Below are 24,821 nucleotides of genomic sequence, written 5' to 3'. Positions count from 1 at the left end.
GAAGGAATTGAAAGAATGAGTGAAAGCAAGCCAGCCATCAACAAATGAAAGAAAAACAGAGAAAAGAGCAAAAATCCATTTCAAAGCAAAGAGCAAATCCAGCCCAAGGCTACAGTGACATGTAGATGGTGTAAGACAAGGCGTGTACAACGAACTAAAACAACATAAACATAAACCTACCTATAAGTTACGATAAAAGGGGGCCCTCTTCAAGCAGAAAAAAAACTCTACTTAAAGCCTAAAGGGAATTTGTATTTTCTTCCATCAACCCATCAATCTTTCATCTATCTATTTTTCCATTTGCTCTCCATGTGAGAAGTCACATGTGATTAAAGTGCTATTACTTTGGGGTAGATGTTTAAACATATCTCTACACCCACGTAACACCTCCTGCACTCTCTATACGCTACACTCCAAAAAATGCATTTTTTTTTTTTTGTTTATCCAAATGCTGGGTTCAGCCTGCTGGGTAGTTTTTTCTGTAACTAAGCTGGTTAATGGGTTATTAAATATTGGATTGAGCCTATCTCCGACAAAACAACCCAGCTGCCACCGATTCGGGCCACTTCTTCATTAAAATAAAGGTCTGTAGGCCTTTTATTTCATTTATAACGTCTTTACTGTGCTGTAAATTATATTTTACGGAACGTAACATACAAGGACGAGATGCCTTTTGCCTTGCATAACATAAATTGATTTTGTTATAATACTGAATTTAATTCAGTTTAATGTTAAAATATGCTCTCTAATCTCAGTACTGTTTGTTTATGGGCAGGTTATGGAGTCAGCCACGCCATCTGTCAGCTATGAGTAGGGCTGTGCAATTAATCAAAATTCAGTTTCAGATTTCGATTTCGGCTTCAAGCGATCATGAAAATACAGTAATCGAGATGGAACGATTATTGCGGCCCATTCCGCCCCTTTCCAGTTGTGTGCTTTCGCTCCTCCATAAAAGCCTAATTTCTAATGCAAATCAGCAAAATCATGTAACCTGACTTTTATAAATCGGGACGTGCTTAATTTATTAATGTTTCTTTGTTGTTGTGTTTTTAAAAGTGAGAAAGACAACTTGTGATGTTTTATGTATGCGCGTTTAGAGACGGAACAGAACACAGACATTTAAAGTTATCTTTTAGCTCAAGGTGCGCACCTAAATAGTCGAATACAAGCAAAAATATTTCAAAATGAGGTGCTTGGTTATTCACGTAAACTCTTTTCAGTTATGTGTTAAATGATCATAAACAGTTGAGAATGACAATACGTACGTAACAGTATATTGGATCCGTGTGGCTGTTAAAGTGGCAACAAATAATATTCCTTCTGCCGTCTCTGTGCTTATATTAAAAAAAAACGTAAAAATACAAAGAGAAAAATCACTCACTGCTTTTGAATGAAGAACTTTTGTAGTTTTAATAAGAAACAAAGCATGTTTAATTCTTACAGTGAAGACGCGGTTTTATTTTACATTCAAATAATTACAATAATTTTTTCTGTTTTATTGCCATCTTTAAATGAATCACTAATATAAAGTTTTGGACCCAGTTATAATTGTGTTAAATAATTGTGATTACAATATTGATTAAAATAATCGATGGCCGTCTGAGGTAAGCCATCACTGACTTAGAGTTCTCCGAAACATTGGCACGAGAACTAGCACTATTTCAGTGAAAAATATAGAGAATGATTATAGAGAATGGTTGAATACACTTAAATTAAAATGCTACTTTTAAATGTTTTTTTTTAATGTATGTAGTATTGTAAACTTTGTATTCATCCAAATAAGTTCTAGTTGTCTTATATTTTTGTCCATGGGTGTTCTTGCTTAATAATAAATGTTTATCTTTTGATTATTGCTGTTGCTTCTTTAATGTGTGTGATTTTTCATTTCCAGCCTATTTTAAGCCAGCAATATAGTAATTCTTAAACAACAGTTGACTTAAATAAAATACCCAGCATGTTGGGTAAAAACATCTAACCCAACCAGCTGGCTCAAAATAACCTAGCATGTGTTCTGTCCAATATTTACCCAGTGCTGGGTTGCCAAATAACATTTTTTAGAGTGTAAACATGAATGATATCTCAAATGCAACTTGTTGAAGAGAAGCGATCAGACTTACGATTTCTGGCAAAATCTTGCTTAAATTTACGATAATAATAAACTACCTAGCAGTGCCCTAGCAGTCATCCAAAATGCTGTAACAAATGCACAACAGTGCATTACAGTAGTAGTTTTCTGTTCTTTACTCTTATGTCATTTCCTCCTGTTTCTTTTACAGCATATCAGAAACCCATGAGTGAAGGAAAGAATGTTAAGATGCTCTCTACACATACTCTCACTCTGTTCCACAGCATAACCTTTGACCCTTTATTGGCTTTGAACAAGAGTGAACATGGATCTTCGTGAGCTCTATCATACATGCAGAGCTGATGGCAAGACAAAGACAAAAATGTCACTGGCATGCCTTTAGTCCTGTCACTCTCTTAAATCAGCTGTGGAAGAGAAATCTGTCAACACCTCAGAGACTTTAATCTCCCAAATCTCAGGAATTTATTACTGACACTTTTAAAGAGCTATCTGCTGCATGATTTGAAAGGTTCAATGAGAAGAAGGAAAATACAGCAGAAAGAGGGAAATCAGGGTATTGAGAAAAATGAGACAGTGAGGGAAAGAGACACTCAGCAGGCCTTTACAACTTGTATGAAATTAAATTATCCTTAGCAGCTGAACATGTCACAGTAGCGTGCTGTGATTTAAACTCATGTTGTATTGATTGTAACTGCAGGACATTATAGAAGAGCCTGGCTGGAGATGTGACACAGGAAAGCTGTAAAAGCCGGCCCACACACGTTTTCCCACAAACATACACAGATCTACATACAGCCTGCTATCCATCCTCATGAAAGATAAAAAGCAGTAAAACTGTCTGAGTTTTGGCAATGCACAGATCCAAAGGATCCCTCTCATCTACAACCACAAGCCTCTATACAGTAAAAGCAGGCCATGTAAGGAATAAAACTCTCACTGACATTGAGATTAATTTAATTTAACTTAATTTCCACTCAGTAACTAAACCAAATCTGATGAGGAAAACAAGAAATGAAGCCACCTGGAAAGTAAACTACAAACAAATCCTGCTTAAATCTTAATCTCAAATTTGGTTGTTCCAAACCCGTAGGACTTTCATTAATCTTTAGAAGACAAATTAAGATATTTTTGATGAAATTCAAGAGCTTTCCTGACTGTGTATAGACAGCAACGCAACTGACGTGTTCAAGGCTCAGAAAGGTAGTAAGGAAATCCTTAAAATAGTCCATGTGACATCAGTGGTTTAACTATAATTTTATGAAGCTACTAAAATCTATGAAGGTCTTACGAGTTTGGAATGACATGAGGGTGAGTAATTAATGACAGAATTTTAATTTTTGTGGAAACTAATATTAATTCAGACCATTAACGTGATATTTAACATATAACAAACACAAAAAAAGCAATCTTCTCCATCATGCCCTTAATTGTCTAGAGTTGACAACTCATCCATCTCAATCCACTTGTCCTAATATCAAATAGAGGGCAATAAACATTACCTCCTGGTGTTACAGCTTTTAAATGGATAAAGGGGAGATAGAGAATTTGTGCCCTAAGGAAGGTTCAAACAGGGAGGGTCACTAACAAATCACAAAGCAATCACAAAGTGCCTCAGTCTAACCTGGAGGAATGTTCTAGAAAGCGACACCTGCAGCAAGGAAAAGCACAGAAAAACTCTCAACATGTACAAGGCAGCCTAGGAATTTTTCATGGGGGAGTCCTCAGTGATAACACTAAGACAATATTCACACAAAGAACACAACAGTGTCTTGTGAAAGTGTGGGAAGTGAATGATAACAAAGATTGGTCATGCATATTTTTGTGTGTTTTTTAATTACGATCCACCTCCCTCTCCTTAGCATTGACCTAACATTCAAACTCTTATCCCACACCTAAAGTAAGCAGTTATTTTACATTATAAAACTTTTATATTAAATATTCAAAACAAGCTTTTGGGAATTGTAAAGGGAAATGATGCCTTACTCTATGTGCACCTATAGTTCTTGGAATCCATTGCCTTTGGCTAGTTAAAATACTGAAATGTAACTATGTATGTATCTACACTGTGCTCAAGCAAAACCTCTCAGCTAAAGTACTTTAACAAACATTCATGTTTTTCTAGACTGCATAAATATATCTCTTTTTTTCTCTCTCTCATTCTTTCTCTCCGCTGATATTGTGTATAGGAGAGGTAGTTATCATCCAAATATTTCCGTTGTGGTTTCTTTCAAGCTGTGCTATAGTACACATCAAAAAGGCTTTGCACCTCTTCCAGTACTAAGTAGGACAGGATACTATCAAGTACGCAGACATTCACAAACACCATTAGTCTGTTTCAGAAAGGCTATAAGATATAATTTTGATTTTGATTATTTTCAATAATCAAAAAAAGTCACTGCGATAACAGCGTGTCTGCAGATAAAAACTGCCAGGAGTGATAAGATGGCATATCTGTACATATATGTGACCCTGGACCACAAAACCAGTCTTAAGTCGCTGGGGTATATTTGTAGCAATAGCCAAAAATACATTGTATGGGTCAAAATTATTGATTTTTCTTTTATGTCAAAAATCATTAGGATATTAAGTAAAGATCATGTTCCATGAAGATTTTTTGTAAAATTCCTACTGTAAACCTATCAAAATGTAATTTTTGATTAGTAATATGCATTGTTAAGAACTTAACTTGGAGAACTTTAAAGGTGATTTTCTCAGTATTTTGATTTTTTTGCACCCTCAGATTCCAGATTTTCAAATAGATGTATCTCGGCCAAATATTGTCCTATCCTAACAAACCATATATCAATAGAAAGCTTATTTATTGAGCTTTCATATGATGTATATATCTCAGTTTTGTCAAATCTTACCTTATGACTGGTTTTGTGGTCCAGGGTCACATATATCAAAACAAAAGACATGGAGTGAACGTTCCATACATCATTATATAAATATTTGACCTGCTTCCCTACTGAGTTTATCATTTCATATTTATATTGTAGTGTTATCAAACACAAACTATAGATTTTTTTAAAACATCTTTCCTGGTGTGCAACTCAAGAGCGAGACTTCATTTTAAAAGGGTCTAATGAAAACTTGGTGCTTCAAATTACAAGCAAGTTTCTTCTTGCCTTTGCCAAATTTTCAAAGACATTTGGCTTGAGGTTTTTGTAAATTGTCCCTATTCTTAAACACCCAATGATAAAACTTCCTTAGCCATTACAAATTCTCATAACTGAGAAGCAAATAAACTGTGCAGATTTTACAGTTCGACAGTTTCATTTTCTAAAGTCTTCTCTAATAGTCTTGAGACAGGCTTCTACAGCTCCTCATAATCCAGTTGAAGAATTTGGACCAATTAACCCTTTAAAATCCATGTAGAAGCTTACGATTGCCGTTAAATATCAGCACACGGCAATAAAGCTTGATTGTTCTTGCCCTTAGGAAAAAAGGAACGGTCAAACCATTCACCTAAGACCCTGACCTCTGTCTTGACCCCATGAAAGACTCCTAAGAACTTTTCTCCTCATTCTTGATGACCTTATCTGAATGATGTTGGAGGTTTGACCCTCTACAAGCTCCATCTACTTCCAAAAAGTCTGAGCTGAAGTGATGTCTACATTAAGAGACATGTTTAGTCACTTTCCTGAAAACGTTCACTTTGCTAACTTTTACTTCACAAAAATCTATTACATAGTAGTTCAAATGTAATGCTTTGAAATGTTTCAGTGCTTTGTATGGGTAAATTTTTTGAGATCTAAACTCATTTTTGGTGTGGTTTCTTAAAGGGGTAGTTGAAAATAAAAAAAAAAATGAAAGAAAAAAAAAATAGAAATGACAATTCTGTCGATAATTACTCATCCTCATGTCGTTCCAAAACCATAAGACCTTTGCTCATCTTCAGAGCACAAATTAAGTAATTTTTGATAAAATCCAAGAGAATTCTGACCTTGACAGCAATGTAATTGAAATGTCCCAAAGCCCAGCAATGTAGTAAGGACATCGCTAAAATAGTCCATGTGACATCAGTGCTTGAATCGTAATGTTATGAAGCTATGAGAATACTTTTTTGTGCACAAAAAAAAAGTCACAGTCCTCTGCCATTATCAAGAGTACCATGCATGAGCATTCCTCTGCTCGTAAACAATGTGCTCAAACAATTACTCTCTACGCCACTAAAGGTGGAGGATAGGGTTGGGCGATGTCGACCAATTTGGCATCGTACGATGTCCAATGTGAAACATTGCGATGGACGATGGCATCGTCGGCAGGGGGCGGGGATGAGGGGTGGTGGTTGTTAAATAATTAATTCATGACTAATTAATTAGTTGTAGCCTACCGTTTCCACCAGTGCTTAATTTGAGCCGGACTTTTAAAGATCCAGCATTAAGAAGTGCATTAGATCGTGACAGTGCGTGCGTGCATACAAGACAGAGCAAGCGCGGGTTTATGTAGATGTATTTGGAGGATGTGTGTTGGTCCTTAACATATTTTCGATCAGTCAGCTTTTTTAAGTTCAAAATGGCTCTCATTGATTGCTTACTGCTTAACGCACTCTCTCCAAACGCATTTAATGAGCAGCGGAACGTTTAGAGAGAAAGTGCAATATCAGAAATAATACCAAATCAAGCGAAATATTATTATGTATTAACATTATAAACACAATAAACATAGCTATAAGTTAGTTACCCTGACTCCAAAACGATTCATTTAAATGTAACGTATTCAGAACAGAACAGGAATGAAACAAAATATATAAAGTTAAGAAACCAAAACAAAGCGAAACTAAAAACAGCAGGCGTTGGGCTCACGTACCTCTGTAATTCGGCACAAATCCAAGTGTTTCCATATTACCAATGTATTTGAATGATAAACTGTTATTTATAATGTATACTAGGCTTTGTACTGTACGTTCGTATTTCGATGGAAAAAATATATTTATTCTCTTGTTTTTTGTTTCAATCTCTGTTCGTTATGGTAAAACCATGAAAAAGGCATATTTGGTGTAGCTTATTTAATCTAATTTAATTAAAATTATTTTTATTTTTTTCTGCTGTTTTTGTATGCCTCATTTATTAATGTAAGCGAACTAGTTCGTGTAATTCGTTTGGAGTTCACTGTAATTTGTATTATGATTGATAACAACTTCCTTGTTATTATTTCCTCATAATAATAATAATAAAATAAAGTAAAGTAAGGATATGGAAATTGAAAGCATGCATTTCATCTGGCTATATAATGTGATTCAGTGTGTGTTTTTCGCGAGCGGGTTGCTGCTGCGGCGGGGGCGGGGTGGAGGATCGCGATGCCGGCTCTGCATCGTGATGTCTATGGGCCATCGGCGATGGACGATGGCATCGTCTATCGACCCAACCCTAGTGGAGGACATAACATGGAGGAGAAAAATTGCTGAATACAGCCTCGGATTTCATCAAAAATATCTTAATTTGTGTTCTGAATATGAAGGGTGAGGGTGAGTAATTAACTGTTGTCCCACAGGGATCACTGCTAGGCCCCTTACTGTTCTCCATCCACACCAAAATACTCAACTGTGTCATCTATATTCACAGTTTCTTGTATACTGTACTAAGTACTGACAACAATTAACTGTGAGTCATTCCCATCAAATGTCTCTGCATTCACATTTTTCACAAGATTACACTTGGTATTAACAAGTACTTCAAATGCAGCTCCTGTGATCACACATGATTCCATCTCATTTTATGACTACATACCAGGGGTGTGCAAAATTCAGAATTAAGAATTGAATCCAGTTCGGTTCATTAGTGCGTGTTCGAATTAGCCTTGTGGGCAGCGCGCCTACATACAGCGCTGTTGTGCTCTGGCGTCCCGTGTTCGAATACTGACTCGAGAACCTATCCCGATCCCGCCCCCTATTTCTCTCCCATTTTGCTTGCTGTTACTTCTGATCCGTCCTATCACAATAAAGGCAAAAATGCCATAAAAAAGAAGCATTAATAGATACACATTCTATAGGTCAGTGGTTTTCAATCCTGGTCCTGGGGACCCACTGCTCTGCACATTTTGTGTGTTTCCCTTATTTAACACACCTGATTCAGATTATCAGCTCATTAGGAGAGAGCTCCATGTACTTAACTGAGTGTGTCGGATAAGGGATAGATACAAAATGTGCAGAGCAGTGGGTCCCCAGGACCAGGATTGAAAACCAATGCTATAGGTGATATGTAACCCTGGACCACAAAACCAGTCATAAGGGTCAAATTTTTTAATTTATCAAGCTGAATAAATAAACTTTCCATTTATGAATGGTTTGTTAGGATAGGACAATATTTGGCTGAGATACAACCATTTGAAAATCTCGAATCTGAGGGTGAAAAAAATTTAAATACTGAGAAAATCGCCTTTAAAGCTGTCCACATGAAGTTCTTAGCAAAGCATATTACTTATCAAAAAGTAAGTTTTGATATATTTCCAGTAAGAAATTTACAAAATATCTTGATGGAACATGATCTTTACTTATTATCGTAATCATTTTTGGCATAAAAGAAAATTGATCATTTTGACCCATACAGTGTATTTTTGCCTATTGCTAATTATGATTGGTTTTGTGGTCCAGGGTCACATATTTCAAACAGATCTATTTAAAGTGAGGTGACAGATATATGAGGTGCAAATGATGCATCTAAGTTTCTTTTAAACACATACACTCTTAAAAATAAAGGTGCTTGGCGATACCATAGATTACCATAGACTTTTTTTATCTAAATCAGGGGTTTTCAAACCTGTCCTGGAGCCTCCCCTGCCCTGCACATTTTGCTTGTCTCTCTCATCTAATACACCTGATTCAAATCATCAGCTCATTAGTAGAGACTGCAAGACCTGAATTGGGTGTGCCTAATAAGGGAGACATACAAAATGTGCAGGGCAGGGGAGGCTCCAGGACAGGTTTGAAAACCCCTGATCTAAATGATTCCATAAAGAACCTTTAACATCGAAAGAACTTTTCTGTTTTCAACTTTGCGGTGAAAGAAGGTTCTTCAGCTTATAAAAAGGTAAGAAAGAGATGGTTCTTTAAAGAACCTTCGACTGAATGGCTCTTTGTGGAACCAAAAATTGTTCTTCTATGGCATCGCTGTGAAGAACCTTGTAAAGCACCTTTATTTTTAAAAGTGTAAACTCCTCAACACAATCAAGACCTCCCAAAAACATTTTGCATCCCCCTTTTGCCCCATTCTCATACAAAATGCACTAATTGACTTCTAGCTGACTCATTCACCATTGTGGACCACACTCAAACAACTGTCTTCCTGCTTCATGCTACACAGGGAACATGAGGAAAATCCAGTCCTCGATTAATTACTACTCTGCTAAGCTTTTTGTTTCTGCAGGCACTAATTATTTCATGGCTAGACTATGCTGCCACTACTCACCATCCCACCTTACTTGAGCCCATCCTGCCACTCGATAAGTGTTTGACCTGCAAATATTGTCTAATGTCAAGCTCTCTAACTTCTAGAATAAAATTGAAGACTCAGAAACGTGAGTTTCTGACCCTATTTTTCACACACAGGGCCACTTTTTAACTCCTAGAAAAGTCAGATCACAACTTAATGTCAAATAAAGCCACAAGAGACAACTTTTCATAATTTACTTCTATAAGGATTAACACTCACCTCATATAAAACATATTAAACATGCACTTTACTACCTCTAAATTTCCCCCATCAATTAGCACAATAATGACTAATGAATCTTTAAAGATCTGTCCGTAGCTGCTTAAAAAATGTATACTGCTATAATCACTTCAACATTAGCCAAAGATGATAAACGGACTATAATTTATGCATACTATATGTGCAGGCAAATTCTTGTTAAAAATAAATCAGAGGAAGAATAAAACATAAGCATATATTTAAATATTCAGGAATGAAGTGCTTGTTACAATAGTGAGTGTCATAAGGGGTGTGGAAGAGAAACAGGGTACTTTGCATATTAATTAGAAGGAGGGGTGTTTTGTCAGTTTGGTGATGAGAGGACAGAGACGTTTCACAAATCAAACAATATAATACACTAAAAAAATCATGAATTTTTAACAGTAACTATTGTAAGCTCTAAACATCTGACAAATTTAACAAGGCACAAATAGTTTACACAAAACTTCCCAGGTTGTATTTTGTTAAGTGATTGTGTTTTTAAAAACATCCAAATATGTTTGTAAACAGTCAACCCCAACATGATGAGGCAGATGTATACTATTAAGAACTTAAGAGTTTCAGGTAAAAAAACAAATAACCAAACCCACACTGGCGACACAAACCACAAGGGGAAATAAAAGTTATGCGTTTTAGTAATGATATTAGACTTACCCCTTGTGCAGACACCGCATACAAGACAACAGGTAACACAAAACTCCTGTAAAGGGAGATAAACAAATCCATCATATGTGCTCGAAAGAAATAAAGCGGTTTATTGAACTCGGTGACTAAAACTGACAGTTCACTATCTTACATCCAACTATCTGAATTTGTAACCAGGTTTAATAAAATGTCACCTCTAGATAGAAATCTACTCACCAAAGCTTCATTTTTCACAGCTTTCGAAGAAAACGCAGGTAATGTGTCCTCGGCGTCTTCACAGTAAGCCTCTGTTAATGGCTTCAAACCTATTCATTTGAGAATCCGGTGAGCGGTTCGTCCACTTCGAAGGACAAGAAGTGAGATAAGGATAAATATTAAACAATTAATCGAGAGATGAAAATATAAATTTGCACATGCAATAAGTAGTTGAGGAAGTTTTGCTTCTGTGTGTCCTCTGAGAATAAGAGAAGTTCACTCACAAGAAACTTCTGTGTTGGAAACTCTCTCCTCGCGGTAGAGTCGATTCACGCACCGCTGCAAGTGCGCTGTGCTCTGAGAAGAGGGCGGGATTTTCACCCGTCAATCACCCGCGCCTCACGCTCTTGCCTCTAAACAAACACACAGCGATAACAACTACAAACTGATCAGTAAACAGTGTGCCACTCATGTAAACTACAATATCATTTATGTAATTTCACACGACTGGTCATAATACAACATTATTGCTGAAAATTAGCCTACATGAACACATGAATTGATTAGAAAGCAGTTCAAGTAACTCCATACAGATTAACTCAATAATAACAATCAGGCTTTAAAATTAATAATTGTAACTTTAAAATAGGAGAGCACGAATAAACCTTCCTGTTGTCTCCAACACATAACTATTAAGACAAAATGATTGCAAATATATACATTTTATTTCAGTATTTGATGTATTGTGATGTGTCCTCCGCCTCGACATCGCTACCAAATCCCCTTATAAAATGAAAAGAAACAAAACCGCGTGTAAAATAATTTATATTAATTGTTTATCCAACAAATAAATAACGTTACCCAAAGATATTAAATGTAACTTCGTTATCCTCCCACGACTTAACAGCTTAAAGTCTGCGGGGATCTAGAATGGGCGGAGGGATATGAAGTAGTGCGGTGAGCAGGTTAAGGGGGATCCAGTAAAGTGACGGTTACATTATTGCGAGCGCTGCCAGCACTGGACAGCCTTGAGACTTTACAAGAATCCCTCTGTAACTTTAGAAAAAAACGTGCTGGTTTTGCAGTTAGCTTAACGGAGGAATATGATAAGTTCAGTAAGTGTTCATAGCTGTGACTGTCAATGTTAAGAAGGCAGATTCTTTGAAAATCAGCATGAGCTTAAAGAGTCTCGGCGCGGTGTTACTGCTGGTGTTCCTCACTATAAGTACAGAGGTGCGCAAATCGGAGTCTGCGGTAAGTGAACATTACTTCTTGTTACTTCTTTTAGTTGTTATATCTTAAAGTGAAACAACCGTTGCCATTGCTTTGAATCAATCAGACACGCTTCAGCTAAAGTTTATAAACACAGGTTACTTTATAACACGAAAGTATTGCTTTCCTTGAGATCGGTAAGAACAAGTGCGAAAGTTCTATTTGACTTGAAACATGGGATATTCTTGTGCAATCGTTAAAATACAATCCGTTATATTTGTTTGCTCGTGTGTCATTTTATTGAGTGCAAGTGCAGAGATATGCACATTACATTTTAATAGTCTCAACTGCATGTAGAAACCTGCAGGATGCCCTGGTAAAATATATTATTAATGTTAAATATAAAAACAGCAACTTTTTCAGGATATCACTTAATAATAATTGTAAATTGTAAATAATTTCTAACATTCTGTTCAATATTATAGGCTTTCTATGTGTTTTTATTTTTGTTGTTGTGTTTGCTTATTTATTTTGTAATTATGTATTTATTAGTAGTAGATTTTATTTCATAAATACACATATAGTCGCTTTCATGCTCGTAATATTTCATACCTCAGTTGTTATGGTAAATATCTTCTCTCAGCAGTGGTTTCTAATCTGTACCAATTTGTTGCACAAATGCTAATGATATAAGTAAATGAACTGCAATCTGATAACTGACACTTTGTATTTGAACATTACATGTGACATTATTGACAAGTTAAATGCCAGTTATTTACCCATCACAAATGTGATGTGAAATGATCAGGAATAATTATTCTCATCTGTAAAATTTCCATAAGAACTCATTCACTGAGCACGGTTTTGCTGTCTTGTTTGCCTCTTGGCATGTCTTTCTATTTTTGATCTGATTGGATACATTGCCACACATGCAAAGATATGGCATCACTATGTGGCCGATTCATTGTCCTGCTGTCAGAGACAGACAGGTGAGAACATGTTTAGGGAGGGACCTGTCCTAGAGGTACAGATACAGCAGGGACAGAAAAGCACATGTGGTGACCTTACAACAAACCACATCATGTTCCTACATTTCCCAAAGGGCATTGTCGTGCACCCGTACCAACAGGGAGTTGAAATGCAGTTTGCACTTTCCTTCTCAATGATTGGCTGTTGAATTGTTCTAATTCTCAATATGAATTCTCAAGCTCTTTCATTTTACCCCTAAGGTTCCGCCCAATTTCTGTTTCTCGGTTTACAAGGTGAAAGGTGGCATCTGTCATTCATAGAGGGAGGAGTTTGCTAGCCATCAGAAGAGGCATGTAGACATATAGTGCCGCCCATCCCCCAAGACCAAGACTGCACGACCCCTTAGGTCTATTCAATAAGTGAATCTAACCACAGTCTATTGTTCACACAACCTCTTAACCCCTCAAGTCCTTCAAAAAGAAAATGCCATTTTATACATACCACCCCCAGTTCAATGTGTCTGTGTGTTTGCCTGATGTTGATTATTGGGGAGACAGTGTGTGGCACTCATTATTTTAAACAATTCCAAATTGGAAACATTTGTTTTATAATGTGACACAAATAGATATATCCTCAAGGCTATAGTTCAAAGATGCTCTTTAAAAATACAGATATTGTTCACTCTAGAGTAAACCTACTCAGAACAGGCCTCAAAGCAAAGTAGTTTAGAAGCATGGACACCAGGACCATCACTACATCCATTTTACTGACAGTATTATCGATAAATCCTTGTCTTATCATGTTTTAGCATCATGTCATGTATCTGTTTAGATTGGTGAATGAATAACTGTTCATCAAAAAGGTTTGAAATATTTTTATTCATTCATTGACTCAGATTAATTCATTTAGAATCAATTGCCACTGTTTCTCAAATCATAACGGGATACTTTATAAGTCATAAAACAAAAAGAGCACTGGATGAGATGGATTTTACGAAACTTGCAAATATATTCTGTTGTTTGTCAATGATGAAGCAGTTCTTTTTTTGCACACGCAGCTTGTAAAGACAGTTTATATCAATTTATCCATAACAGAGTTATATATATATGGAAACTTTTTTGATTGGAAGGAACCTGTGTCCCAGTACTGATTAAAAGCCTAGAAACGCTCCTGGTGGATACTGCTCAATTTAACTAAGAGATGTCCTTTTGAGGAGCCATTGCAGTGTGAAAGAACAGATTTTCTCCCATTTTTAAAATGTCAAAGCCTTTTAACTCAAAGTAGAATGGAATTCCTGGCCACTATTCCCACCCTTCTGTCTTTCAGTACTGGCCGCCTAGTGGTGAAACCTGGTATCACGTGACAAAGTGTGTTTTAGTGGTACTTAAAGACAATAATGTCATTTGTCTGTAACTAATAGTTTTACATTTTTATTTTGTGAATGTACAAACTATGATATTCTAGGTTTTTGTTCTTTTGGAGATGCCAAAACCTGGTGTCACCAGGTCAGAGAGTTTGTTGGTAACTTGAACCGTAGGGGCTTGCTTTGAACGTTTCATACTTGAGGGACTCCATACACTGTGCAGGTCAAGGTGTATGAACATGTATGGGTGTGTGTGTGTGTGTGTGTGTGTGTGTGTGTGTGTGTGTGTGTGTGTGTGTAATAGCATCCACCAAAACCCCTAGAGTCATAAATGATGCACCTTAGCTCTCAAAAAAAAAAACACACACACACACCCATGAAGTCAACCCAAACATCAGCAATCTCAGTTCACAGCCATAACATCCATTCACTGCAAAGATATCCACCCTGAGTGCCTGGGTTTTGCAGCAGTCTCATGCCAGGATATGGGAACCAAGGTGGGGGTTGGCAGTGCATGATAGCGCTTTCTCTCCTAGAGGACAAGCAAATTCCAGTCTTATCTCACCTGCAGGAGAGAGAGGGGGTCACGAGATGCACACAGGCAGCCATGCAAGAAACATATTTCAAAACAGGCTCACAAGCGCTTACAATGCTCACCATGACAATTCGCTCTTTATTTTTATAAAGGCTATGTTTAGTTTTCTAGATCTGGATTTCTAGTTTTAAGAGTTAGAGATAGTTCATCCAAAATGTGTATTTTCTGTTAAGTTTGCTCACTCCCAGGCCATCCAAGATGCAGGTGACTTTTTTTCTTCAGTAGAACAGTAAAGAAGATTTTTAGCTGAAAGTACGATCCTTGGTAATTTATAAAATGTCAGCGACTGCATGTTTTTAAATATTCAAAAAAAAAAAACATATGAATGTGCACAAAAATTAAAATCCATGGCTTCTGATGATATATTGAGGTCTTATGAAGTGAAACGATCAGTTTGTGCAAGAAACTGAACATTATTTACAACATTATTACCTGTAATTTATAGCCAAAGGCAAACGGTCTAGAATGGTTCTTTTTTTTTTTATATACTTATTTTTTATTAACAAACATCTTCTTGCAAGACATAAGATGAGAATAACAAAGTATCTTAATTCGTACATGAAATTCTTTTTCACATTAGATTTTTACAGAATGGTTCTTTTTGATGAACTAGTTGAGTATAATACAGTTTAGGGTCAAAAGTTTACATCCCCCCTTCAGAATTTGCAAAATGATAATTATTTGACCAAAATAAGAGGGATCATACAAAATGCATGTTATTGTTTATTTAGTACTGAACTGAATAAGATATTTCACATAAAAGATGTTTACATATAGTCGGCAAGAGAAAATAATAGTTGAATTTATATAAATGACCCTGTTCAAAGGTTTACATCCCTTTAGGTCTTAATACTGTGTTGTTACCTGAATGATCCACAGTTGTGTTTTTTGTTTAGTGATAGTTGTTAATAAGTCCCTTGTTTGTCCTGAACAGTCAAACTGCCCACTGTTCTCCAGAAAAATCTTTCAGGTCCCACAAATTATTTAGTTTTCCAGCATTTTTGTGTATTTGAACCCTTTCCAAGGTTCAAATGGTCACTGGTGCTCCAGAAGGAAAAACGATGTATTAAGTGTCGGGGGTGAAAACTTTTGAAGAGAATGGAGATGTGTACATTTTTCTTGTTTTGCCTGAATATCATATTTTTTCATTTAGTACTGCCCTTCAGAGGCTACAGAAGATAGTTATATGTTTCCCAGAAGACTAAATTAAATTTTTATAAATAAATTGTTAAATTTAACCTGATCTTCAAATTCAAAAAGTTTTTATCCCCTAATTTTGGGGTAAACTCTGCCTTTAACTGTTGAAACTTGAATACAATTTTAGAAAGCTAGACATAGTCTAGTGAAAACAGTTTGACTAATCTGGAGTAAATGCTGAACTTCATGCCCTCATGAGTCAAAGGCTCTTTAATACTTTTCAGTATCTCATTATTTAGTTCTGAGTCATTATTTAATTTGAATGTCCAAAATGTTTTGAGGAGAAATAAAAAAGACAGTAATGAGAGTAAGCATATGACTCAGATAATTTAGGTTTGAAAGATATGTTGATATCTAAGCAAATATGACCATGTGTAAAGACATTACGATGTTTATATGCATTTTAAAAGTTCAGACTTAATCATTTGTTAAAAGTATTAAAATTGTAAAAAAAAAAATAATAATAATATTGCTTTTTTAGGATGTAAATGACACATTGTATGAAAAGACACTACTGAGGTATTTTCCTCAGGAGTAACATTACAGAAGCAGGAGACTTGATCAAAATCTATTGCTGGTTGAAGGCCTAGTAAGTGCTAATAGATTAAATGGTATGTGTGTAATGTTGGGGGGGGGGGTTATACTTACAATGTGGTGTGAAAGAGATGCAAATACCATTTAGGATTAGCTGGAGAGTGATCCTCCTCTCTCACCCAATCTCTATTTCCCCCTCTGCCTCACCCCCTATAGCTTTAAAACCTTAAATAAACTGACAAATAGTATCTTTTTCAGTGGGTGGCTAATTTACACCACACATACAAACACATGCACACGCTCTGTGTTTGTTGAAGAGATGGAGAGGTCATAAAACAGTGAAATAAGAGTGAGAGTGAAGTTACCTGGACAGTACAGAGACTTTAATGTAGAGGCAGTAACTGCAGAGGTTTGTCTGCTCTTGATATCTGTTGATCTCAGTCTGAGACTTAGGCATGTTTGCGTCAGATGTTGAATGGGAGTCAGGGAATATCTATTGTTGCTCCAGACATCACCTTCATTATCGTTCGCTATGTTTGATAGGCAGACATGTAGGAATTTTTGGGTTTGTAAAAAAAGAAATCTGTGGGAGATTACATTGCTTATGGTAGATCCAGCAAAAAAAAAAAAACAATGTTAATACCTTTCGAAGAACTTAGAATTTACATTTGACAGTTTTCATCTTTGGAACACAAATTAAGATATTTTTTTATGAAAACCAAGAGCTTTCTGACCCTGCATAGACAGCAACACAACTAGCACATTCAAGGCCCAGAAAGGTAATAAGAACATCATTAAAACAGTCCATGACACCGAAGAGAAGAAATTGTTGAATAAAGTCATTTTTGTTTTCTTTGCACATTATGGTTGAACCACTGATGTCACATGGACTATTTTAATGATGTTCCTACTACCTTTCTGGGCATTGAATGTGGTAGTTGTGTTGCTGTCTATGCAGGGTCAGAAAGCTTTCGGATTGCATCAAAAATATCTTAATTTGTGTTCCAAATATGACGAAGGTCTTACGGGTTTAGATGAGTAAGTTATTAATGACAGAATTTTCATTTTTAGGTTAACTAAACCTTTAATGCTATTTTATTACATTTACAAATAGTATGTTAACATGTTATTCAAAAAATGGTCCATGAAATGAGAGCAGAGATTCTGAAATGGTTTTGTTTAAGGACCACACTTTACACTGCATCAACACATACAGTATAATATGTTGGGTCACCTTTTGAAGGTGTAGTTCACCCAAAAATAAAAACTCTTTACCTACCTATGCCATTCCAAACCTGTATGACTTTCTTTCTTCTGTAGAACATAAAAGAAGATATTTAGAGAAATGTCTCAGTGTTTTTTGTCAATACAATGCAGTGATCACCAACATTCTTCAAAATGTGGCCCTGGACCACAAAACCAGTCATAAGTAGCACAGGTATATTTGCCAAAAATACATTGTATGGGTCAAAATGTATGCTAAAATCATTAGGATATTAAGTAAAGATCATGTTCCATGTAGCTATTTTGTAAATTTCCTGCAGTAAATATATCAAAACTTAATTTTTGTTAGTAATATGCATTGCTAAAAACTTCATTGGGACAACTTTAAAGGCAATTTTCTCAGTATTTTTATTTTTTTGCACCCTCAGATTCTAGATTTTCAAATAGTTGTATCTCTGCCAAATATTGTCCTATCCTAACAAACCAAATATCAATGGAAAGTAGGGCTGGGCGATTTGGCCTAAAATCAAAATCTCGATTAATTGAACATTTTAACCCGATTACGATTAATGAGCGATTATTTTATTCATTAATAAAATTATATTTAATTATATTTAAATAATATTTATTTTTTTGCCCTCATAGTTCACTGACAAGTTTTGTACAGTAAATATGCTCACATATTACAAGTGAGAGCTATTTGAATGAAGGGTGCACACACTACTATCTATGATTATTTATTGAACATCAGTGTTGAACAACTGAAATTAAAGCACACATTGCTTAAAACAAAAAGTCACATTTTTCTTAAATTAGTGAAAATAAATAACTTGCACTTTTGGAAACAAAATAAATTATTCATAAAATAATAAATATTAAAAGTAGAAAATAAGCAGTATCTCTTCTAAATAAAATTACTCTTGTATATCTTGTAAATACTTTTTACTGTATAAATACTGCTTAAGCTCTCCATCGACATGTTGGCAGAATAACGTAACGTAACGGAGCGGGGTCACGTGACTCCACACGCAGTAGTGTTTTTAAAGGGAAAGTAATTGAAATAATTGACCTGGAAAAATTTGATCGATTATAGGTTCTGAATGTCGGTTTCGATTACTTTTCGATTAATCGCCCAGCCCTAATGGAAAGCTTAAAAAATTGACACTTATGACTGGTTTTATGGTCCAGGGTCACTTTGACACAGGATATCTTTGGCGTTCTGCAGAAGAAGTCAGTATAACGGTTAGAGATGCACCGATCTGGATTTTGGGGGCCGATCACCGATCACCGATCACCAAAAGCAGTATCTGCCGATCCCGATGTTACCGATCACAGCGTCAAATCCATAAATTCTTCAATATTGTTGTCTCATGTACAAACATTGACATTGTATTATTAGTATAAAAAGTAGGAAATGAGAAAGTATCATGAATTGACCAGTTTTATTGCAGGCTGAGGCAAATTTCAATATTGAACACTCTCAAGACTCTCATAGACAACTTGGACTCAGCTTACATAGAGTAAGTGTTGCTTACTATCTTAAACTGTCTTTTGGCAGTAATTATGTACAACACAACATTTCACTCTTTTAGAGCTGACACAATTTGTAAACTATGAACCTTAGTTTTTCTGTGGAAAAAGTTAAATCTAATAAAAGAGTTAAATCTTAAAATAAAAAAATGATTATGTGCAAAACACACATGTGCACCATAATAAACATTTAACTCTCAGGAGGCTCTTTCTTAAAATCACAATTTAGAGTTTAGCAACAAGCTTTTTGTGGAAAAATAAAATAAATATGCCATACATATGCATATACACATACATATACATATACAGGGTGCAATTTGTGAAAAAAAACAGAGGGGGGGGATGCTTTTAGAAACTTTTTTTTCTCTCTCCATAGGGAGAGGTTGACCAAACTGTTACTGTAATCTGTTAACAACGCGCATTATACCCGTCTTTTTAGGCAAGAACCAGATAATGAGTGTCAGGTCATGAATTTTTTTTAATATGACAGAAGCTGTATTATGTGATCACAATTTAATAAAAACATTGTATTAATAGTAATGGTTTAATTTCAAACAACGAATACATTTTATAGAGAAGGTGAGCAAAGTATCAACGGAGCTTTTTGGAAACTCAGAATCAGTAAACCACTGCGTCGCAAAAAGATTCACTGTTTTGAAGCGCTCCAATCGGATCGCGAATCATTTGATTCAGTACGTTCAACTTCAAAGCGCGTATGGCGAATCATTTGATTTAGACGACTTTAAAGCACGTATTGCAAATAATTTGATTTAGATCGGGACGTAGGAGCGGCTTCGCGGGACGTTTTATCCCCACCGTGGATAAAAATAATTCAGCAGAGGCAGGGATGCATAGACCAGAGGGGAGGAAATCCCCTCACCGGCGACGTCATCTTCAGTGTTAATGCGTTGTAGAGACAAAGAGTACTTCTATACTCTTTGGTAGAGACAGCCACGCCCATTAGGAGACCCTAGTCTGAGAAGTGGGAATGCGTGCTCTGGCGGCTGTTTGTTGTTGTAAACGTCATCTGATCGGCCTGCTCTGATCTATTTTGAGAACTCCGATCAAAACCGATAGCGCCCCTATCGGTCGATTGCGATCGGATGCCGATCGATCGGTGCATCTCTAATAACGGTGAGAATTTTCATTTTTGGGTGAACTATCCCTTGTAAACACAGATAAAAAATGGTTGAAGGAAACCTTCAGAGGAATGTTTGGACAGTTTATAGTACATATGTGGTTTATTTACTTCCGAGCATGATGTTATATGTCAGATGTACTTGCCCCATCAGAGTGACATCAGCCATGTTTGAAGTAGAAAACCTGCTCAAGCCCATACCTGTGGTCTGAACCTTTTGAGCATGTGCCAACTCCCAGTGCCCAGCGTTCAGGGCACTAACCTGCATTCCTCCTTTAGTCCACATTTATATCCTTCTGTAGGAAAAAATGTGAAGAAATGCATGTCATCCGATGTTCTATGTATTTGTAGTTTTGTGTAGTTAGGTTTTTTTTCCATTGCAATTTTTAACTCCCTTTGCAAAAGCGCTGTGGAGACTTTTGAGGCTGTTTGAGGCATGTCTGCTCTGGTACACTTGGGCATGTGGAGTGTGAATGAAAGCGGTCTAAAATCAGAGGCATTAAAAACATAAGGGATGTCAGATTCAGCGTTCAAAGACTAGCAGTGAAGTACAAACGGAAAACGTGGAGGAGACGGTAGAGGTGGTACAGTGCATTCCTGATGGATTTGATAGCAGTGTTGCCGCCTGCTTGTATAAAGTACAAATACATGTTGGTAGAGTGGCGCTGAATGAGGTGATTACTTAGGTGGGCAGCAGGCACAATAATCATATCCAAGTTTAATGACTAGCAAGTTTCCAGAAGTGAAAAATACACAGGACGATCTTGATTGGACTTGTCTTCATCTATAGGAATGTTCTACTGTATATGTGTTTTAGGGAAACACTTTAGCCCCAGCTTAAAACCAAGAAAACAGACTGTCAATGTGCATATTTGTCTCTTGTTGAAGTCAACTAGCCGACATTCAATACTACATCAATATTACTGTACTGGTGTAGTCAACAGCTGTCCTTCATCGTCTTTTTATGTTATTTTGTTTTTTCTGTCTCCTGTTTTGTTTTAACAAAATATTTCTTAATGGTTTATTTATATGGTTGTGATTAGAGCAAACTTTGAGAGTAGTAATGCAAACATTTTGTTCTAGAAAGGTTTTGTTTTGAAAGGGAGGAAATGAATGGAAACTCAGTGATTGACCTTGATCTTGATGTCTCCTCCCTCTTTTATCTGTCATCTTATACTGTAAAACTTTGTCTGTACTGTGGTATCAGTAGATGAAGTGATCTCTCATTCTTCAGTGCTATGTCTGAATCCTGTCCTTTCCTCACAGCTTCCTTATGTAAATGACATCAAATCTATATATCTATATAGATAGATAGATAGATAGATAGATAGATAGATAGATAGATAGATAGATAGATAGATAGATAGATAGATAGATAGGTATGAAACAAACTCTTAGATTTAAATTTTTGTCCATTTTATTACAGTATTCAAACAATAAATACCGTTTTGGTTCATGACAGATCGCTGTAGTGCCTCAAGAGAAGCACAAATGCGAAGTGCACATGAACTGATTCTCTTTTTCGCTTTAATACCAGTTTCAGCATGAAATAAACATGAATGATCATCCCAAGGTATATTAAAAGAGCTTAAAGATGAGAGATTAAAAAACAAGCTTTTTTTTACGTCACATTCACATTCACAATTTGTCTTGGACGTCTCGCGTAATCGCAATTAGTTTTTAAACCGTGGAAAGATGAGTATAAGTGAGTATAATAGTTTGTAAACAATATGTCATGTATTATCACATTTACCTCAGAAAAAAAAAACATTCAGTGATCATAAACTCATTAGTCAGCTAGAAAAATAAACACTGGAGAGGAGCGTTTTGCTATGTATGTCCACCATATACCATAATCATTATTTATTTTTACTGTTCTTCAATGTTTAATTTAAGTTTAAATAAATCCAAGTATTAATGAAAGCCACCATTTAAATATTTATATTTCCAACCTGATCTCATGACTTACCTTTGGAAACTTTTACATAAAAAATCGAAATACATACCGCCATGTACGTTTCGTGACCTATTCATTGTGAAATGTCCACTGGGTGGCGCTAAAAGAGTGTTTTTTTTCCCCCGGAACAGATGAAAGTAGGGTACATTTTATGTGATGGTTTTGTACATGTCACCGCAGTTCTGACTTGAAATGTCTGTTGAGTGGCGCTATAACTCTAATAATTCATGGCGTTTTAAAATAACCTACTATCTGGACTACACCTAAACTTACCCATTGCGATGTAAAAACGCAATTGCAGGCATGCCGTTTTAGCTTGTTTTTCGATCTCTCATCTTCCAACTAATTCCGTATCCTGTGACCAATTCCGTGCCAGCTGAGCTATCGAGCAAGCTTATTACGTCTGGAAAGTAAAACATATGGAGCTGTAATAATAACTGTTTACGAAAACCATTACAAGTGCTCACTGTTTTACCGCATCTGTTGTTCATTTCTTCTGGAAACTGCAGTCTTGCGTCTTGCCAAAAAGTTCCCACAGGTACGTTTTTATCATGAGATCATGAGATGTAATTGTAACTTTATTATTATAAAATCTTCACTCAGAGTAATTTAAGTGTTTCTATACAAATCAGTTAATTTTAACCTTTAAAGGGGTCATCGGATGCCCATTTTCCACAAGTTCATATGATTCTTTAGGGTATCAATGAAAAGTCTTTAATATACTTTGGTTAAAAATTCTCAGTAGTAGTGTAAAAAAACACCCTTTTACCTTGTCAAAATCAGCTCTGCAAAATATCAGCTCATTTTATCGCATGGGCCCTTTAAATGCAAATGAGCTCTGCTCGCCCCGCCCCTCTCTGCTGAGGGATAATGAGCTGTAATGTTTACTTTAGCTGCATTTAGCCACATTTAGCCGCGTTTAGCTGCATTTAGCTGCGTTTATCGGCGAAACTTGGCAACAAGCACATTATTAGGAAAGGCCATTTGCAAAGATGCATAAAAAACCCTTATACTCACACCCTCATACTGTGCTGTGGGTGAAGCTGCATCACGAATGATTCACACGAACATAGATGCATATGTAGATCGGGATCGGCACTTTCCTTTTAAAAACGAAAGTAACGTTGTCCTCTGCCTCTTCAGCGGCTCAGATGTCGGGAGTAAATGACTACTGCTATGTTTATTGTTACACACAACTACAGAACACCTCAATCGCTCAATTAGAGTCTTCCTCTGCACCTGAGTCACACAATGGCGATCGTGTTTGGACTGTTTCAGCCCAGTGAGGGCGGGTCTAAGGTAAGGCGATCATGTCAATCAACGGTGTTTCGTCACAATGACAAGAAGCTGAGAATGACCTGATTTTAAAAAGGGGATATTACTTTTAAAGATTAAAGATTAAAAAAATACCACTGGGTGGATTTTTATCATTGTAGGGTTGTTGTGTACACAAACTGCCAATGCACTTTAATGTTCAAACAACATGTAAAAGTTAGTTTTGCATCCGATGCAATGCTTTAATATTATAGTATTATAGTACAAACTGATTCTCATGTATATTTTACAGCATTAGTTGAGAGATTTTGAAAAAAATTTGGCATGTACTGTACCTGATATATGTCCAAAATAATCAATATTAAAAGAAAATCGAAGAACAAGCTTGTGAATTCGAATTAAATGCAATCCTGAAATTTGTGTCAAAACTCAACTTTTTTTTTTTTTTTTTTTTTGTAAAAACAGTGATACATTTTTTTCAGGCTTCTTTGATGGGTAGAAATTTCACATAAAACAGTGTTTCTTTTGTAACATTATAAATAGGAGTGGGAATCTTTTGGGACGTCGCAATTTGATTCAAATCTATTCTTGGGGTCACAATTTGATTACAAATTCATTCATGATTTTTCGATTTTAATCACGATTCAGGATTTTTCATCAATTTTTTTGTGCACACTGGACAACAAAGGCACCCAAATTTTAATACAAAACCACACCAGTCTATAGCATGGGTAGTCCTGACTCAAGAATTCAGTATTTCCTGTGAACTGTCAACTATCAACTTCCTAGTAAATCAAATATATTTTACACTTCCCATTAGCGTTGTGTCCAAATCCAATCATACCGTGTGCAGAAAGGAAATTACAAGTGCTACTACCAAACCCCCAAAAACGAGATGGAAAGAAAAAAATATATTTCAATGCTTTCTCTCGCAGTTATATCATTTGGTTATTATACTGTATATAAATTTAGAGATTGAAACCTCTTTTGAATGCGTGCTTGCATTTTTCTTTCACTTTCGAGATTCGTGATCACACAGAGCGGCGGTAGGCCTACTTACCACATATTTTACAAGATTAGATGTTTGTCAGTGTTGCTCAGGATCTGCAGATCATTCGCCATCGTCCTATCAGTCATCTCTCCGTACACTGTTTATGTGGTAAATGAAATATATTATGAAAATATATTATGTACTCTAATGTAACATACG

General features: G+C 36.0%; 2 protein-coding genes across 4 annotated transcripts in view; one reads left to right on the top strand and one right to left on the bottom strand.

Moving 5' to 3' along the window:
- Positions 1 to 10,968, bottom strand: part of col4a6 (collagen, type IV, alpha 6) — a 133,641-nt gene extending 122,673 nt beyond the window's left edge. For all 3 annotated transcript variants that reach the window (XM_073835986.1, XM_073835985.1, XM_073835987.1), the window contains exons 1-3: positions 10,902 to 10,968; positions 10,639 to 10,762; positions 10,432 to 10,477 (exon numbers count right to left, since the gene is read on the bottom strand). In XM_073835986.1, coding sequence (XP_073692087.1) covers positions 10,432 to 10,477; positions 10,639 to 10,649 — 57 coding nt within the window. In that variant the 5' untranslated portion in view covers positions 10,650 to 10,762; positions 10,902 to 10,968. The remainder of the gene's footprint in view (positions 1 to 10,431; positions 10,478 to 10,638; positions 10,763 to 10,901) is intronic.
- A 662-nt stretch (positions 10,969 to 11,630) lies between these two features.
- Positions 11,631 to 24,821, top strand: part of col4a5 (collagen, type IV, alpha 5 (Alport syndrome)) — a 67,950-nt gene continuing 54,759 nt past the window's right edge. Inside the window, exon 1 of the mRNA XM_073835983.1 lies at positions 11,631 to 11,871. Coding sequence (XP_073692084.1) covers positions 11,791 to 11,871 — 81 coding nt within the window. The 5' untranslated portion in view covers positions 11,631 to 11,790. The remainder of the gene's footprint in view (positions 11,872 to 24,821) is intronic.

Source organism: Garra rufa, chromosome 3, assembly GCF_049309525.1.
Source record: "Garra rufa chromosome 3, GarRuf1.0, whole genome shotgun sequence".
NCBI classification, from domain to species: Eukaryota; Metazoa; Chordata; class Actinopteri; order Cypriniformes; family Cyprinidae; genus Garra; species Garra rufa.
The sequence above is the reverse complement of the archived record's forward strand: the minus strand, read 5'-3'. Positions and strand labels throughout refer to the sequence as shown.